The sequence below is a fragment of the Bos mutus genome, chromosome 10 (assembly GCF_027580195.1).
Source record: "Bos mutus isolate GX-2022 chromosome 10, NWIPB_WYAK_1.1, whole genome shotgun sequence".
Classification (NCBI taxonomy): domain Eukaryota; kingdom Metazoa; phylum Chordata; class Mammalia; order Artiodactyla; family Bovidae; genus Bos; species Bos mutus.
This window is the reverse complement of record NC_091626.1, coordinates 52,746,831-52,765,805: the sequence shown is the minus strand read 5'-3', so window position 1 is coordinate 52,765,805 and position 18,975 is coordinate 52,746,831. Positions and strand designations below refer to the sequence as shown.

Here is an 18,975-nt window from a genome sequence, read left to right as displayed (position 1 = left end):
AAATTGTAATCCCTTTCCTCCTTCTCATGAACGCTCCAAAACAAAAGATAGACTTTTTTTGCAACAAATAGGTCTAATACACTGTGCCCTCATAGCTAATGTTCTGTGGTAAAAGGAAAGAGCATTTACAGTAAGCAGGAGGTACCTTGGAGGAATGGAAAATTCGGTATTAATGTTCAGGTTATTTACCAGCAAAATAGATTCAGGCTCCTTATTATGGTGAGAAATATGTAAGACGAAAATTTAATAATGTATAACCAGACTCTCTGACTTAATACATACTTCCTCTTTATTTATTTGTGCTCCAAATCCATCTTCAAAGAAATGGGAGTATGCTTGAAAGAAACCAAACAATCTCTAATAAAACAGTTAGATTATGAAGTTACCTGGGGATCTGACTAAACACAGAGGGGCTTTAAATAGCAAGAGAAATTGTGATTTGATTTTTTCTGAGCCAGTGGTGTCTAGGGAAGTACAGAGAATTAAGCAGTTTTATCCTTTCAAAACTGTATAAGTATCCTTACTATATAGAGAGGTCATATGTTTTTTCCTTGAAGCTGAATTTCTTAATTTTGTGTTTTTAAAAATAAGAGGGCATTTTATATTAACATATGGAATCTAGAAAGATGGTACTGATGATTTCGTATGCATGAGTTAATACACAATATTTGGCTTTCTCTTTGTGACTTACTTCACTGTGTATAATAGGCTCTAGGTACATCTACCTCATTAGAGCTGACTCAAATGTGTTCTTTTTTTTTTTTTTTTTTTTAAATATCTGAGTAATATGAGGACATTTTAAAGAGATGGCTCCCAAGTACATGAAAAAGTTGGTCCTGGCTTGAAAAACTGGCAAGAGGCTTTACATTTTTTTTTATATCTTAAAGGGACAGAGGAAAAAAAAATATAGTAAGTTTTCTAAAATAAATGCTCTGAGGAAAGGGAAGGCAGTGGTCTCTGAGGTTAGACTTTTCAGATTCTGTAAGAGCCAAGATGAGGGGGACACCCCAGGCCTAGAGGCATAAAGAAGCCTGTCTAAAGTTTTGTTAAGCCGAGGGAAATGTCAAGGTCATCTTGGTCAATGTTAAAAGAAACATTTAATAAATGAAAATATCAATATCAAATCAAATATGTAACCATCAGTAGATATAATGTGCCACATTTTGTTACTGTCAAAGTTCATTTGTCAATTTCTCCCACAAAAAGCAGGTATTCTTTTCCTTTATGTTTATCTACCTACAGTTCAGTTCAGTTCAGTTGCTCAGTCATGTCCGACTCTTTGTGACTCCATGAATTGCAGCACGCCAGGCCTCCATGTCCATCACCAACTCCCGGAGTTCACTCAAACTCACATCCATCAAGTCGGTGATGCCATCCAGTCATCTCATCCTCTGTCATCCCCTTCTCCTCCTGCCCCTGATCCCTCCCAGCATCAGAGTCTTTTCCAACGATCTACTCTTCTCATGAGGTGGCCAAAGTACTGGAGTTTCAGCTTTAGCATCATTCCTTCCAAAGACATCCCAGGGCTGATCTCCTTTAGGATGGACTGGTTGGATCTCCTTGCAGTCCAGGGGACTCTCAAGAGTCTTCTCCAACACCACAGTTCAAAAGCATCAATTCTTTGGTGCTCAGCTTTCTTCACAGTCCAACTCTCACATCCATACATGACCACTGGAAAACTGTGGCCTTGACTAGACGGACCTTTGTTGGCAAAGTAATGTCTCTGCTTTTGAATATGTTATCTAGGTTGGTCATAACTTTCCTTCCAAGGAGTAAGTGTCTTTTAATTTCATGGCTGCAATCACCATCTGCAGTGATTTTGGAGCCCCAAAATATAAAGTCTGACACTGTTTCCACTGTTTCCCCATTTATTTCCCATGAAGTGATGGGACTAGATGCCATGATCTTCGTTTTCTGAATGTTGGGCTTTAAGCCAAAAGTTTCACTCTCTTATTTCATTTTCATCAAGAGGCTTTTTAGTTCCTCTTCAATTTCTGCCTTACTCTTGGTCTTTAGATGAGAAGTTAGCAATTGGTAAAGTCCACAGTCAAACCCAGCTGATGGCTTTTGTTTTTAAAATAGAGTTTTATTGGAGCCAGCCATGCCATTTTGTTTACTTAGTATCTGCACTGTTTCTGCACTAGGAATGCAAAATTGAGCAGCTGTCACAGATACTGTACGACACACAGAACTGAAAATATTTACTCTCTGGCCTTTCACACCCATACAAAAAAACTGCCAACGTCTGCTTCAGAGTATTTCCAATGTAAGCAGAGACTTTGTCACACTGTCTTTTAAATATGATAAGATCCAAACTGACCTGCAAGTCATTAGATACCAAAAAGGCATTCAAAAATATTTTTATTGTTTACTTAAAAAGGTAGTAGAAAAATAAAAGTGGTAAGTTGAAGGATGGATGATTCTTCTCCTTTAAACTATCATACATTTATGTTTTTTCTCTGTAGTAACATGATTGTGCTTCTCAGAATATCAGAAACACAGCAATGAAGAAATCAGCTCACAGAGATATATGGAATAAATTAAACTTGATACCTTTTTTTACTGGGATTCTTTCCAAAAGATTTTTCTATGTGTTTTTTTAAACATAGTTCTCTTGGCAGTGCAGTTCATTTACTTTAGACTATTAAATCATAGTTATATTTTAATTGAATTCAAATGTTACACTAGCTGCTCTGATGAGTTCTTATAGACAATGACATGGGCAGACTTCATTGTGGCTGTCCATTTGCAAAACAGGCTGCCTCAAAAGGAATAGCTCCTGGACACTGGACCAAGATGGTAGAGGAGCAGGACATGGTGCTCACCTTCTCCCACAAATACATTCAAAAAAAGTGAGAAAGGAATTGGGGTGGGATCTGTGCCCCTCTGAAAGAGGGAAAGCTTCCACATCATGCGAAGTCCCCTCAGTGGTGGAAAGACTAGCCAGGAGAGAAGGGGCACTTCAGAGCCTTTGAAGAGAGCAGAACTAGTTATGGAGAGCATAGTGGAGAGATACTTGCACAGATGGTAGATGTCACTGCCCTGCACTCCCCAGCCTGAGATGCTCATCTGCTGGGATGGGTGCAGGCTGGCTGCTGAGGCTTGAGTCTTGGAGGTCAGACCCTAGAAGAAGACAGGGATTGGTTGTGTGGAGACAGCCTGAAGGGGCTAGGGTATGGTGTACCACAACCAAGGGAGTGGCATGCCAGAAGAAGCCAGAGCCCACCAGACAGGCAAGGCACCATTGTTCGGAGGTGCACAAACATAGGAGCTTCCTTTTCTGGGTGAGCACTCTTAGGTGGCAGGGCACCACCTGCATGAGCTCCAGGGTCAAGCACAGCCACCACTGGCATTTCAGACTCCAGAGGCAGGTACTGGTGCTGGGTTCCAACCACTCTCTCCACCTTCCCAGGAGTACATGCAGGCCATGAACCTGCCCACCCTCTATCAATGGGATAATGGCCAGCACACACTGAAGAGACAGCAAACATCCAAACCAAAACAGAACCCATGCCAAAAACAGTTAAATCCATACAAGCAAAACAGTAATCTTTCCACATATAAATTGTCATCCAAAACTACAGTAGATAATTGTTTCCCTTAAACTCACAGAGTAGGAGAAATATAAGCAAAATGAAGAAGTAGAAGAACCACTTCCAGTTAAAAGACCACGAGAATTCCTCTGAAGGGGCAAACAATGAAACAGACTTCTTCAACCTAATAGACACAGAGTTCAAAAAGCAAGTAATGAAAATACTGAAGGAATTAAGAAAGGTTATTGACAGAAATGCAGATTGCTATAAAAAAGTAACTAGAAACTATAAGGAGGAGCCAAGAAAAATTAGAAAATTCATTTGCCAAGATAAAAACTGAGCTAAAGGTAATGAATAGCAAAATGAATAATGCAGAAGAAAGAATAGTGATATGGAAGACAGAATAATGGAAATTAGTCAATCAAAGCAGAAGACAGAAAACCATATAAAAAATAAAATGAAAGCAATTTAAGAAATCAGTGGGCTAATATAAAGCATGCCAATTTATACATAATAGGGATTCCAGAAGAAGAAAGAGAAAAAGGAAGTAAAAGGTATTTGAAGTAATTAAGGTTGAAAACTTCCCAACCTAAAGAAGGAAACAAATATCCAGGTATAGAAAGCATAGAAAGTCCTAAACAAAATTAACCCAAACAAAATTAACCCAAATAACCCTTTATCAAACTATATTATAAGAAAAATGGCAAAGTTAAAGATGAAAAGAGTATTCTAAAGGCAGCAAGAGAAAAACAGAGTGTTAATTAACAAGGGAACCCCCATAAGACTATCAGCTGATTTCTCTACAGAAACTCTGCAGGCTAGAAAGTGAAAGCGAAGTTGCTCAGTCGTGTCCGACTCTTTGAGACCCCATGGACTGTAGCCCACCAGGCTCCTCCATCCATGGGATTCTCCAGGCAAGAATACTGGAGTGGGTTGCCATTTCCTTCTCCAGGGAATCTTCCCAACCCAGGGATTGAACCCAGGTCTCTTGCATTACAGGCAGACGCTTTAACCTCTGAGCCACCAGGGAAGCAGGGATTGACAAAATATATTCAAAGTCTTGAAAGGAAAAAAATCTTCCACCTAGAATACTATACCCAGCATGATTATCACTTAGAATAGGAGAGAAAATAATTTCTCAGACAAGCAAAAACTAAGAGAATGCAGAAATACTATTAATAAACCTACCCTAAAAGAAATACTGAAAAGTCTTCTCTATGTAGAAAATTAGCAAGAAGATATAGGATGGAGGAATTTATAAATAGAAATTGAGTCACTGAAATTAGCCAATACTCAGATTTAAGGGAAAAAAAAAAAAAAAAACTATTGTGGAAACAAGGAACAGCAAAAGGATAAACATTAAGAAGTAAAAAAGAACATCAAAATCATAAAATGTGTAGAAGGAGAGAAATAAAATGAGAAAAAGTAGATTCTTTTTTCAGAATGTGTAAATTCTTTTTTTTTTAGAATGTGAGCCTGCTATATGACTATCAGTCTAAACCAAACAGTTATAGGAAGGGGCTGCATGCTTGTGCTCCATTGCATTTGACTCTTTGCAACCCATGTACAGTAGCCCACCAGACTCCTCTGTCCATGGGATTTTTCAGGCAAGAATACTGGAGTGGGTTGTCACTTCCTTCCTTCCTGGGTCAGGAAGATCATGCCCCCTATGTCTCCTGCATTTGGCAGTGGAGTCTCTACCATAGTGCCACCTGGTAGCCCAGGAAAGGGTTTGAACTCATGTCTCCTGCAGATTCTTCACTGTCTGAGCCACCAAGGAAGCTACAGGAAGGGGTTAACATACTTATAAAATAGGGCAACAGATCAAAACTACACAAAAGATTCAAAAACCAAAAATAAAAGAACAAAAGCATAAAGTAAAAGGAAATCACCAAACCACAAAAAGAAAAAGAAACAGAAAGGAAACACAATCAACTGGAAATGGCAATAAATACAGATGTACCAATAATTATCTTAAATGTAAATGGACTGAAAGCTCCAATCAAAAGATACAAAGATATAGACTGGAGGAAAAAGAAAAGAAAATAACCGAGAGCATACAATATGCTATCTACAAGAGATGGACCTCAAGGCAAAGACATACATAGACTGAAAGTAAGAGGATGGAAAAAGATGTTTCATGCAAATAGAAATGACAAGAAAGCAGCCACTGCAACACTCATTTTAGACAAAATAGACTTTAAAACAAAGGCCATAAAAAAAGATAAAGGAGAACACTATATCGTGGATTAAAGGATCAATATAAGAAGATTTTACACTTGTCAATATATTTACACCTAATATAGGAGGACTCAAATACATAAAACAAATACTAACTGACATAAAGGGAGAAACTGATGGAAATACAATAATAGTAGAAGACTTTTAACACCCCACTCACACCTATAGACAGATCTTCTAGGCAGAAAATCAATAAGGCAATGGAAATTTTAAGTGATACAACAGTTAGACTTGGCATTTTCAGGACATTACATCAAAAACAAAATAGAACATATACACTTTCCAACTGTACATAGAACATTCTCTAGGACTGACTGCATTACTAGGGCATAAAACTAACCTCAATAAATTTAAGAGTACAGACACTGTTTCAAGAATATTCTATGACCACAATAGCATGAAACTAAAAATCAACCATAGGAAAAGAAATGAGAAAAAAAAAAAAAAAGATTATGTGGAGACTAAAACAAATAGGAAAAGGAGTACGTCAAGGGTGTATATTGTCACCCTGCTTATTTAACTTCTATGCAGAGTACATCATGAGAAACACTGGGCTGGAAGAAGCACAAGCTGGAATCAAGATTGCCAGGAGAAATATCAATAACCTCAGATACGCAGATGACACCACCCTTATGGCAGAAAGTGAAGAGGAACTAAAAAGCCTCTTGATGAAAGTGAAAGAGGAAAGTGAAAAAGTTGGCTTAAAGCTCAACATTCAGAAAACTAAGATCATGGCATCTGGTCCCATCACTTCATGGGAAATAGATGGAGAAACAGTGGAAACAGTATCAGACTTTATTTTTTGGGGCTCCAAAATCACTGCAGATGGTGACTGCAGCCATGAAATTAAAAGATGCTTACTCCTTGGAAGGAAAGTTATGACCAACCTAGATAGCATATTCAAAAGCAGAGACATTACTTTGCCAACAAAGGTCCGTCTAGTCAAGGCTACGGTTTTCCAGTGGTCATGTGTGGATGTGAGAGTTGGACTGTGAAGAAAGCTAAGTGCTGGCGAATTGATGCTTTTGAACTGTGGTGTTGGAGAAGACTCTTGAGAGTCCCTTGGACTGCAAGGAGATCCAACCAGTCCATTCTAAAGGAGATCAGTCCTGGGTGTTCTTTGGAAGGAATGATGCTAAAACTGAAACTCCAGTACTTTGGCCACCTCATGCGAAGAGTTGACTCACTGGAAAAGACTCTGATGCTGGGAGGGATTGGGGGCAGGAGGAGAAGGAGATGACAAAGGATGAGATGGCTGGATGGCATCACCGACTCGATGGACGTGAGTTTGAATGAACTCTGGGAGTTGGTGATGGACAGGGAGGCCTGGTGTCCTAGTGTGCTACGATTCATGGGGTCGAGCGAATGAACTGAACTGAACTGAACTGAAACAATGTGCTGCTGAAAAACCAATGGGTCAATGAGGAAATAAAAGAGGAAATTAAAAAATACCTTGAGACAGATGACAATGAAAATTCAACCGTGCAAAATCCAGGATGCAGCAAAAGCAGAACTTACATGGAAGTCCATAGCAATAGAGGCCTTCCTCAAAAAAACAAGAAAAATCTCAAATAAACAACCTAACCTACCTACATACCACCTAAAAGAATTAGAAAAAGAAGAACAAATAAAACCTAAAGTCAGCAGAAGAAAGGAAATAATCAGGGAGGAAATAAATAAAATATAGAGATTAAAAAAAAAAAAGAAAAAAATCAATAAAACCAAGAGCTGCTTCTTAGAAACAATAAACAAAATTAACAAACCTCTGGCCAGGCTCACCAGGAAGGCAAGAGAGAGAATCCAAATAAAGAAAGAAACAAAAAAGAAGAAAACTCAATCAATACTGAAGAAATACAAAATATCCTAAGAGAATACTATGAACAATTATATGCAAACAAATCTGACAACCTAGAAGAAATGGACAACTTTCAAGAAACATACAGCTCACCAAAACTGAACCAAAAGAAACAGATTATCTGAACAGACCAATCATTAAAAATAAAATAGAATCTGTAAAAACAAAAAAACTTTCTACAAACAAAAGTCCAGGACCAGATGGCTTATGAGAATTCTACCGAGTATACAAAGAACTTATACTGATCCTTCGAAACCTCTTACAAAATGTTGAAAAGAAGGGAATACTCTCAAAGAATCCTATGAAGCCCCCCATCATGCTGATCCCAAAACCAAAGATACCACCAAAAAATAAAATTCCAGGCCAATATCTCTGATGACTATATACATGAAAATTGTCAAAACAAAAACAAATCAGCAAACCAAATTCAACACACAAAAAAGATCATACACCATGACTATCCCAGGTTCACAAGAATGAGTCAACATGTACACATCAATGTAATATATCACATTAAAAAGCAAAAGTCAAAACCCACATGATCATCTCAATAGATACAGAAAAAAAAGTGACAAAATTCAGCATCCATTCATGATAAAAACTCTTACCAAAGTGGGTATAGAGGGAACATATCTCAACATAATAAAAGCCATTTATGACAAACCCACAGCCAATATAACACTCAACAGTGAAAAGTTGAAAACCTTCATGCTAAAATCTGGAACAGGCCAAGGATACCCACACTCACCTCTTCTATTCAACATAATATTGAAAGCTCTAGTCACATATATCAGACAAGAAACATAAATAAAATGTAACCAGACTGCAAGGGAAGAGGTAAAATTGTCACTATATTCAGATAACATGACACTATATACAGAAAACCCAAGGACTGCACACAACAACTACCAGATCTAATAAATGAATTCCAGAGTAGTACTACACAAGATAAACATTCAGAAATCAGTTGCACTTCTTTACACTAACAAGGAAATATGAGAAAGGGAATGTAAAAAAAAAGCCTTTGAAAATTGCACCCCCCAAAAAAAAATACCTAGGAATAAACATGACCATGGAGGTGAAAGACTTATAAACTGAGAACATTAAAACATTATTAAAGGGGGAAAAAAAGAGGATTCAAAGAAATGGAAATATATCCCTTGCTCTTGGATTGAAATAATTAATACTGTTAAAATGGCAATACCACCCAAAGCAATCTACAGATTAATGCCATCACTATCAAAATACCCATGATATTTTTCACAGAACTGGAATAAATTACTCAAAAATGTATATGGAAGTATAAGAGACCCAGAATTTCCAAAGCAATCCTAATTAAAAAATAAAAAAAAGAAGGAGGCATAACTCTTCTAGACTTCAGACAGTGCTACTAAGCCACAGTAATCAAATCAAAACAGTTTGGTATTAGTACAAAAACAGACATATGGATCAATGGGAAAAAAGCCCAGAAATAAATAAACCCACACATATGTTCAATTTATTTTCAACAAAGGACCAAAAAATATAAAATGAGAAAAAGACAGTCTCTACATCAAGTGGTGCTGGGGAAGTTGAACAGCTGCATGTAAATCAATGAAGTTAGAACACACCCTCCCACCATGCTCAAAAATAAACTCAAAATGGCTTATAGGCAACAGAAGACATGACACCAAAAAACTCCTAGAAGAGAGCACGTGCAAAACATTCTCTGTCATAAATTATACCATGTTTTCTTGGGTCAGTCTCCCAAGGCAATAGCAATAAAAACAAAAATAAATGAATGGGACCTAATTAAACTTACAAGCTTTCATGCAGCAAAGGAGATCATACAAAAACATGAAAAGACAACCTACGGAATGGGAGAAAATATTTGCAAATGATGCAAGCAACAAGGGCTTAATCTACAAAATATACAACTGATACTGTACATAGCTCATACAACATAACAAAAAAGAAAACCCAATGGAAAAATGGGCAGAAGACCTTAATAGACATTTCTCCAAAGAAGACATACAAATAGCTATTAGGCATATGAAAAGATGCTCAAAATTACTAATTATTAGAGAAATGAAAATCGAAACTATAATGAAGTACCACTTCACACCATTCAGAATGGCCATCATTAAGATTTACAGATAACAAATGTTGGAGAGAACATGGAGAAAAGGGAATCCACCTACACTGTTGGTGGGCATATAAGTTGGTACAGTCACTATAAGAAACAGTATAGAGGTTCTTCAGAAAATTAAAGTTATAAATTACCATATGATCCAGCAGTTCTACACCCAGACATATACCCAGACAAAACTACAATTCACAAAGGATCCCTATGTTTATAGCAGTAATATTTACAATAGCTAAGACACGAAAACAACTTAAATGTCCATCAACAGAAGAATGGATAAAGAATACGTGGTACATATATACAATGGAATACTAAAAAAGAATGAAATAATGCCATTTGCAGCAACACAGATGCAACTAGAGATGATCATCCTAAGTGAAGGCACAAAGAAAAAGACAAATACCATATGATATCACTTACATTTTGAGTCTAAAATATGGCACACATGAACCTATCTACCAAACAGAAACACACTCTCATAGAGAACAGACTTGTAATTACCAAAGGAGAGACGGAGAGGGATGAGCTGGGAATTTGGGTTAGTAGAAATAAACTATTATAGTTAGAATGGATAAACAACAAGATCCTACTGTGTAGCACAGGGAACTATATCCAATCTTTTTGGATAAACCATACTGGAAAAGAATATTTTTAAAATGTTTACATGTGTATTATTGACTGGATGAAAAAAAAAAGCTTTGCCAGAGAGTAAAAATTAGCATAACATTGTAAATCAACTATACTTCAAATAAAAAAGAATTGAGTTCCCTATCACTGCAGGTGAGCAAACAAAGAGATGATGACAACCAGTAAGGGATGCAAAAAGAATTTCCTGATTCAGAGAGAGATTCAACCGGTTGGCCCCTAAGTACTTTTCACGCCTAAAAATCTATAAGCTTTTGAAATTTAGCACTAGGACATTCTGTAAACTGAAAAAGCATACACTATCAGAAAGTTTTAAAAACTCATTCTTATATGATGGTCTAGAAATATGACTGTTTATTAAATTCTATGAGCAATAAACCTTGAAGATTTAATATGAAAGAACAGTCCTTTTATATATGTATGTGAGTGTGTGTGTACAGACATATACATATACATACAGACTTATGTGCATGCTAAGTCACTTCAGTCATGTCTGACTCTTTGCGACCCAGTGGACTGAGCCCATCCAGGCCCTCTGTCCACAGAATTCTCCAGGCAAGAATACTGGAGCGGTTTCTGTGCCTTCCTCCAGGGGATCTTCCCGACCCAGGAAATGAACCCATGTCTCCTGCGACTCCTGCATTACGGGATATTTACTGAAGCCCTATGAATGCATATGTGTGTATATATATACACACACACACACACATATATACATATATATACACACATACATATACATACATATATATGTACATATACACACATATATATACATATATGTATGTACATATATATATACACACATACATACATACATACATATATACGGAGAAGGCAATGGCACCCCAGTCCAGTACTCTGGCTCTGGCCTGGAGAGTCCCATGGATGGAGGAGCCTGGTGGGCTGCAGTCCATGGGGTCGCTAGGAGTCGGACATGACTGAGCAACTTCGCTTTCACTTTTCACTTTCATGCATTGGAGAAGGAAATGGCAACCCACTCCAGTGTTCTTGCCTGGAGAATCTCAGGGACGGGGGAGCCTGGTGGCTGCCGTCTATGGGGTCACACAGAGTCGGACACAACTGAAGTGACTTAGCATACATATATATATCCTGCATTACGGGATATTTACCGAAGCCCTACGTATACATATATATATACACATATATATACACACACACATATATACATATATACACACATATATACATATATATACATATATACACATATATATACACACACACACACACACACATATATATATATATATGTATACATAGGGCTTCGGTAAATATCCCATAATGCAGGAGTCACAGGAGACATGGGTTCATTTCCTGGATTGGGAAGATATTATATATGGCTTATATCTGAACAAAATGCACTTATAAACTCAGACTAGGTTTCAAAAGATTAACTCTAGACAAGCAATAATTCAATTTTAAATTGTTACTGAAACACATTAAAGGATGTGTGCCTGTATGGATCACTTTTAAAGGACCTTATTTACTGTAGTGTTTGGGTTAACAAAATTAGCAGAAACAAAATAAAAATAGGGAAGAAGGATACAGTCTAAAGTTAGGGTTAAGACACCATAATGACTCTAGAAGTGTTTGTGATGTTAAACAGCTTTGTAACCTCGGACAACACATTTTAATCATCAGGCTCTAGTTTTCTCAAATATCAAATAAGGCTATGGTTCTCAAACTTTAGAGTACATGAGAACCACTTGGTGGGCATATTAAAATCTTCAGAGTTTCTGATTCAGAAGATATGAAGTAGGGTAGAAAATTTATATTTCTAAGTTCCCAGATGCTGCTAATTTAGTCAAGGAACAACACATGGGAAGCTGCTAATTTAGTCAAGGAACAGCACATGGGAATGGAATAAGAATTGAGAAGATGATGGTAGTTACCAATCCTTAATACTTCATAGCTGCAACAGAGAGGGTAGCCAGCATCTAATAAACTACATCCAAACTGTAATTATCTATAAAATTAAAAATTCATTTGATTTGAAGAAAGAGTTCGCCTTTGGATTTCAACAGAGATTTTTGAACATGCAAAGATTCTGTAGTACTTACGTCATAGCTTGATAAATGGATTCAATCCCATAACGCATGGCAAATTCATCGACTATTTCTTGAGAGGCGTCATCAAAGAAAACTTTCCAGGCTTCATCCCCTTTGACCTCTGGGATTTTCACTCCACCATTAGCTTTCACTTCAGTCAAGTAATGGAACAAATTCTAAAAGTAAGTGTTTTTCAAATGTTCAGTTTCCTCAAACTAGGCCTGACATACTTAACTGTAACTTTCAGTAAATTATATTATAATTGCATCTAATGTTTCATCAGAATCTATAAACAATAGCAATATCTCAAATTTTCATTTTACTGAATCTCATTTTAATGCAAATTCTGATTTTATTTCAGTCTAGGTCTATACAGAATCAATGATTTAAATGTTTCAGATATAGTGTATCATTTTAGAAGGAAGTAAATGGTTTTGCCAGTAAATATTTCTACATGCTAGCACAGATTTTACATTCATGGGCTGTGAGTAAATTAAAAAGCTCTGGATGAATAATGTGTTTTGACTATGTTAATACAAAATCTAGATATGCAAATAAAACTAAAGCACTTCGGCTGCAAAATGGTACAAGTCATGACAATGAATTCAGGCTGAAAATAAATATTTTTACAATTTTGTAATGAAAAAAATTACTACATACAATTCCTTTTTGCTTCTAAGAAGTTTAGAAACTGCTGCAGCATGGGTTATTTAAGGACCCTTTCTGAACTGGATTTCAGTTCTTTTGGGTTCTTGGACCCACAGAAAAGACTCTGAAAAGCAAAGCATGATGCTATTCCTGTCATTCCAAATCTCTGCCCACATTTTATGGCCAGAGTTGGCTCCCTATCCTGCCAGTTCAAGAGATTTATTGCTATTGGTCTAAAAACTGAACCACTTTTCTTTTTTTTCATAATTTTATTTTTAATTAAAGGATGTTTACTTTACAATATCGTGTTGCTTTCTGTCATACATCAAATGAATCAGCCATAGGTATACAAATGTCCCCTCCCTCTTGAGCTTCCCTCCACCGCCCACCCCATCCCACTCCCCTAGGTTGTCACAGAGCACTGCATTTGGTGAACAACCTTCCTTAATGGATTATCACTGGTTAGTCTGTACTCAGGAGATTAAGTCTTGGTTCTATCTCTAATTACTGTGCAATGTGTAAATGACTTAAAAAGTGTTCCTTGTTTCCTTCTTTAGTGAAAGGGAGATGCAAATAATTACATATACATTTTCATAGATATACTTAGGAAAAATCATGTGCAAACAGCAATGATTCTCCCAGCTATCTGTTTCTTAGGAAGGTACTTTGTCCGTACCTCTTTGAACAGGGGGAAAGGTATAGTCCTCAGCTTTACCACATATTTTTTGATACATGGGATGTGTCGTTTGCATCATGGAAAAGCTCTGGTGACATGTCAAACTAGGCTTTCAGTTGCAAAGCATCCGGTAGAAGCCCAAGATTACTTGTCTGTGCATGGACACTGAGGCACAAAAGGGAAGTCGTGCATCTGCCCTTTTGATTCAGTCTGAGTGGTCTCTACTTCTTTCTAAGCCAACCAAGCTCCTCTTTTTGCGTAGTATATTCTCTACTATGCATGGGTGCAAACCTACATTCTGATACTTGCTACCCAGATATGTTTCTGGAAAAGGTAGTTAAAATGGAGGAGGGTTCAGAATGTATGAAGTCCTCTGTTATACTCAGAAAGAGAGAGACAAATTTACTGTTAATTACATTGGCTCCCCAAAGACATTTCTACAACATCAGATTTTTCATATTTAATAGACAATAGTCCTAATTAAATCTTCAACAAAACCTGAGCACGAACTCAGAGTTCTCAAAAATTAGCATGATTTGGATCTTCTCCTCCATTATTAAAGTATTGATACTATAGATTTAATGTTTCCAAAATATCATGACTTATTTCTTCAATGAATGCTTTCTAACAGTCTTCTTCCTCCCTGAAAGGATGGTAATTTGCTCTACTTGTTCATTATCGTCTCATTGCCTTGTTTATTAAAACTTGCCTCATATGCTTGTTCTAAACCTCAGTCTAAGACAACCAGCCCTCTCCTCAGGGGGCAATATGAAGGCTATGTGATACCCTAACACATCACTTGCTATTGTAAAGAATAAGAACTTAAGGGACAATTTCACAAACCTAATTCAATTCTATTTTTAAAACAAATATTTTGTTGCATTATCTCTAATCAATGCAATTTTTTCTAGGTATTATTAATATAATTCAAGTTACTTACCTCATGTAGACATGTATATTGTATATGATATGGAGCAACTTTCTCCTCTCCTTTTATTTCCACGTTAATTTTCAGTCGAATGGCCCCAGACACAGCTGATTTATCTGTCCGTTTCTCTGATAAAGCAGAAAGTAATTGGTCAGTAACTTTTGACAATATCATTTTTCTTATACAAGATCTCAAAAGCTTAAAAAAAGGCTTATATTGCTAAAAGTCATTTTTTAAGATCAGGTTTGATTAACAATAATGATTCTGCTAAATACAATTTAAAGTAATGCACCTATATGTCATTGAGATTGTCAAAATGTGGTATCAAATAAAAAAGCTTAATCAGACGATTCTACCATTCTGATACAAATTTCCATGTACTAGATCAGTTAAGATGATAAAAATTAATTATTTGGGCAATTAAAAGCAAAATAACTAAAAGATAAAATTAATCAGGAGAGTACTTTATCAAAAAGTCCCATTCTTTCTGTCCTTGAAAAAAATGAGTCAAAGCTCTAACAAAAACATCCGTTAATAGTTTTCTGTCAGTGATTCATGAAGACCTATGGTCTACAACCTGTGTTTACTTATGAGTGTTAGATTCCTTCTTTGTTTGAATGGAGTCAATATGTAGTCAATTCAAATAATGTGTGTGTAATATATGTGTATATAGGCATCTAATATGAACTTAGGGATAGCTTTGGGAGAAAGATAAACATAGCCACAAAATTTCTAGGGGGAATGTAGGTAGGGGACCTAAGACTGATCCCTGCTTCCCTGATGAAACACATAAAGAAGCAAGCTGATCCATCTGAAAAACCAAAGATGAAAAGGGAGAGCCACACCAAGTCAGCAGTGAAGACTTCTTTAATTGCCCCTCTTTCTAAGCATTACTATATTTCTAGCCAAATAAGATACAGTTAAATCATGAAGTCTACTTTCCTCTTGTGGAATGTCTGCTGATTTTTCATGGTTAACAGTTAATAGTCACTGTGTTGCTGAGAGTCTTCTCTTAATGCTGGGATTATGAGAGTTTCTCCTACTGGCTAGGAGAGAGTTGATTCTCAACAAATGCTTAAGTTGTCTGCTGCAGCCAAGAGAAAGTCAGGTCTTCAGACCTCTTTGTCACAGACCTTTCCCCAGGACCACAGGGAACATTTTAAGTACTATCATCACAATGGATTCATGGGACACAGGCTCTGCTTGGATACCCAGAACTTTTGGCTGACTCCTTCTCTGCATGGTGAAATGAATTCTGAGTGTTGAGGAAGGAGTAACACTGTACAAATAATGAAAATAAGTTCCTAATGGGGATTGAACCCATTGTGGATTTTATACAAAGCTAAAACCTGTTTTCCCTCTAAAGGTTAAGCATCAGTAATGACTGCACAAAAGTGTGAAATGAGGATGAGCAGGCACAGGCATCCATGGTGGGCTGCACTGTATTTTTCTCTCCATACACTGAAGGACAGTTTCTGCAGTAGAGCTGGGTGGCTGATTTTATTAGAAGCATACTCAAATTCTTTTGCAAACTGACTATACCCTTGTACATTTTGTCAAAAGAATAATTTGAGAATTTCTCTTCTGAATTGCAACTCAATTCAACAACATGCTAATTTATCACAGGAAAACAAAAGTGTATGTATAGTCAATTAAATTGCTCTTTAATTAAAACACAACTTGTGAGAATTGTGCAGTTAATGGTCTGAAATTTACCCTTTCCTAACATCTCTGTTTTCCTGTATAAAGTTATTTAATAGTATAAACAAGATATAGGAGGCTTATCATTATAAGTGAAGCAAAAACTCTATGCCAATAATGGAGAAGTATTAGTTTTAAGGGAGATTTCTTCAAAATAAAATATTTTTGATAATGTGGTTTTAGTCTAGTTTGAATCATTTGTGTTCAGTTATATATCTCTCCTTAATTCAGATGGCCATTAATTCCGTAACCTCATTCCTTTACTTTGCAAAATGCTGTATTATCTGAAGTACGCAGGTTCTAAAAAGTGAAAAGCACTCTTTAATTTTCTAAAATAAGTAGGTATCCTAAAATCAAACATTTCATAATCTTGGAAGTATGTAAACTTTTCTTAGATTCACCACCATATCTTAAAAATGTAATTAAAACATTTCCAATAATATGATAAGTATATTTTTAGATTATGTCCTTTACAGAAAATGAGGTGATCCATATCTTTTTACTGTTATTTAAGTCAGCACTAAGGATTCTAGGTTATTATTCAATTGTGGGAAAAGTCAAATTAAAACTTATCTTTAATTCTCGGTACAATAATAAAATTCCATCTTAAAATTATACCAATTAAACAGTCTCATATCTTCATCATCAGAACAAGCATATGGGTAACCAGCTTTGCATTACTAAAGCCTACGCTTACATCATCTTTGAAAGATATCTAAAATATACTTTTTGTTTATTGCCAAAATTCATTAAGGGACTAAAAGGAAATAAATAAGTCAGACATTATTAAGTCACAGGTTGTTTGTTTTCTATACATTTGGCAAAGTTTTTTGAAGCTATACTTTATGAATTAAAAATTCAGAATGGAATAATATTTTTCTCCTAAAAGACACCCACTTGACTCCTTGAAAGAATTTTTTTCATCTCAAATTTGCCAGTATCTTTCAATAATATTGAGTTTAAATAATTATCACCTTATTTCCTAATGAAACTTACCTGCCTAAAGGCCAAGTAAATGTTCTAGAAAAACATTAGTTACTTTTACCAACATGGGAATATAATGCCTGTCACAGATATTCTGGAATTTTATTTAACATGTTTCAAGTAGACATAAAGATAGTCACCTAAATTGTACCAGACATCCATTTCTCCACTCAGGGTCCTCACTTCTACAATTGTTTGTCCCAGAAAATCATCTGACTCCTTTTTGAAATGTTGCTTCACTCTGGATTTGATGTCATCATCTTCATCCCACACTCTGACTTTGATTCGATCTGTGGAGTTATGGCACTCACTGAAAATAGATGTGGACAAGTTAATAACCATTGCTAACTTCTTTAAATGTCATTTGATGTTAGCAATTTGTTTTAAATCTTATCTAATCCAGAAAGGCGTACCACATTGCATAGTAAATAAGATTTCCCATGGACCATTCCATCCATGGGATGTTGCAGGTATCAGAGATATTGAAAAACGGCTGCAATTGTTAAGTAATGTTAATAAGAGAAAATCCTGCCCCATTCCATGTCTTTTAATTGAAATACATATAACTGAATATGGGTCAGAAATCTGTGGGGTGCTTTGTCTATGATATATTTCCTATTTGCAACAGTTATCTATGGCAACATGTCCATGCTCAGAAAATTATGTATCATGAGTGAAAGTGAAAGTGAAGTCGCTCAGGCATGTCAGTCTCTCTGCGACCCCATGGGCTGTAGCCTATCAGGCTTCTCCATCCATGGGATTTTCCAGGCAAGAGTACCGGAGTGGTTTGCCATTTCCTTCTCCAGGGGATCTTTCCGACCCAGGATCAAACCTAGGTTTCCCACATTGCAGGCAGATGCTTTTACCCTCTGAGCCACCAGGGAAGCCATGTATCATAAAGCTAATTTAATTGCAATGGGTGTTGAGAAAGTGGACATTACATAGTCTGCCTAATAAGTTAAAAATCTCAGTTAAGCATATAAGACATTGTTAAATCAAGTCATGACATATGGATGCCCAACATCTCTAAAAATTCTTCTATTTTGGCTATATTTCTCCTTATGTTCCTCATCTTCTCTAAACTTACGCTTGATAAATCACATTCATAGATTCCTTTGCAGTTATGGTCCAGATGTTTAACCTGCATTCAATCAATACCTGAACTCAAATTGAGGAAAGTGAGGCAGTGGTTGTATTGTGTGGTGCTTAATTCTTTTGGCAACAGGGGTGGTGGTCTTTAGCAGTTTGTCACAGAGTCTCTGGTATTCAGTACTGAGGGACAAATAATTGATCAATAGTGGCAAATGTGTGTGTATGTGTTTTTTTTTTTTTTTTACAAAGAAGCCTCATGATATAATTGGACATTGCTTTTGCACAGTTGATTTAGAGGCTGGCCTCTGGCCTCTCTAAAAATTCGTGAGCAATCTGAGTCTATGAAATAATTTTTTTTCTGTATAAACTAGAGTGAGCTCTGTTGGCTGCAATGAACAATAATGATTAATGTAATAGCTTTTAAAGAAAGAAGAGAGCTACAATAATAGAACTTAAAATGTGGAATTGACTTTGT

At 36.3% G+C, this 18,975-nt stretch overlaps 1 protein-coding gene across 1 annotated transcript in view; it reads right to left on the bottom strand.

The window, feature by feature from the left end:
* The window catches only part of UNC13C (unc-13 homolog C), a 644,738-nt gene that overhangs the window by 299,248 nt on the left and 326,515 nt on the right, over positions 1-18,975 (bottom strand). The window contains 3 exon segments of the mRNA XM_070377927.1: positions 12,484-12,647; positions 14,736-14,851; positions 17,549-17,718. Coding sequence (XP_070234028.1) covers positions 12,484-12,647; positions 14,736-14,851; positions 17,549-17,718 — 450 coding nt within the window.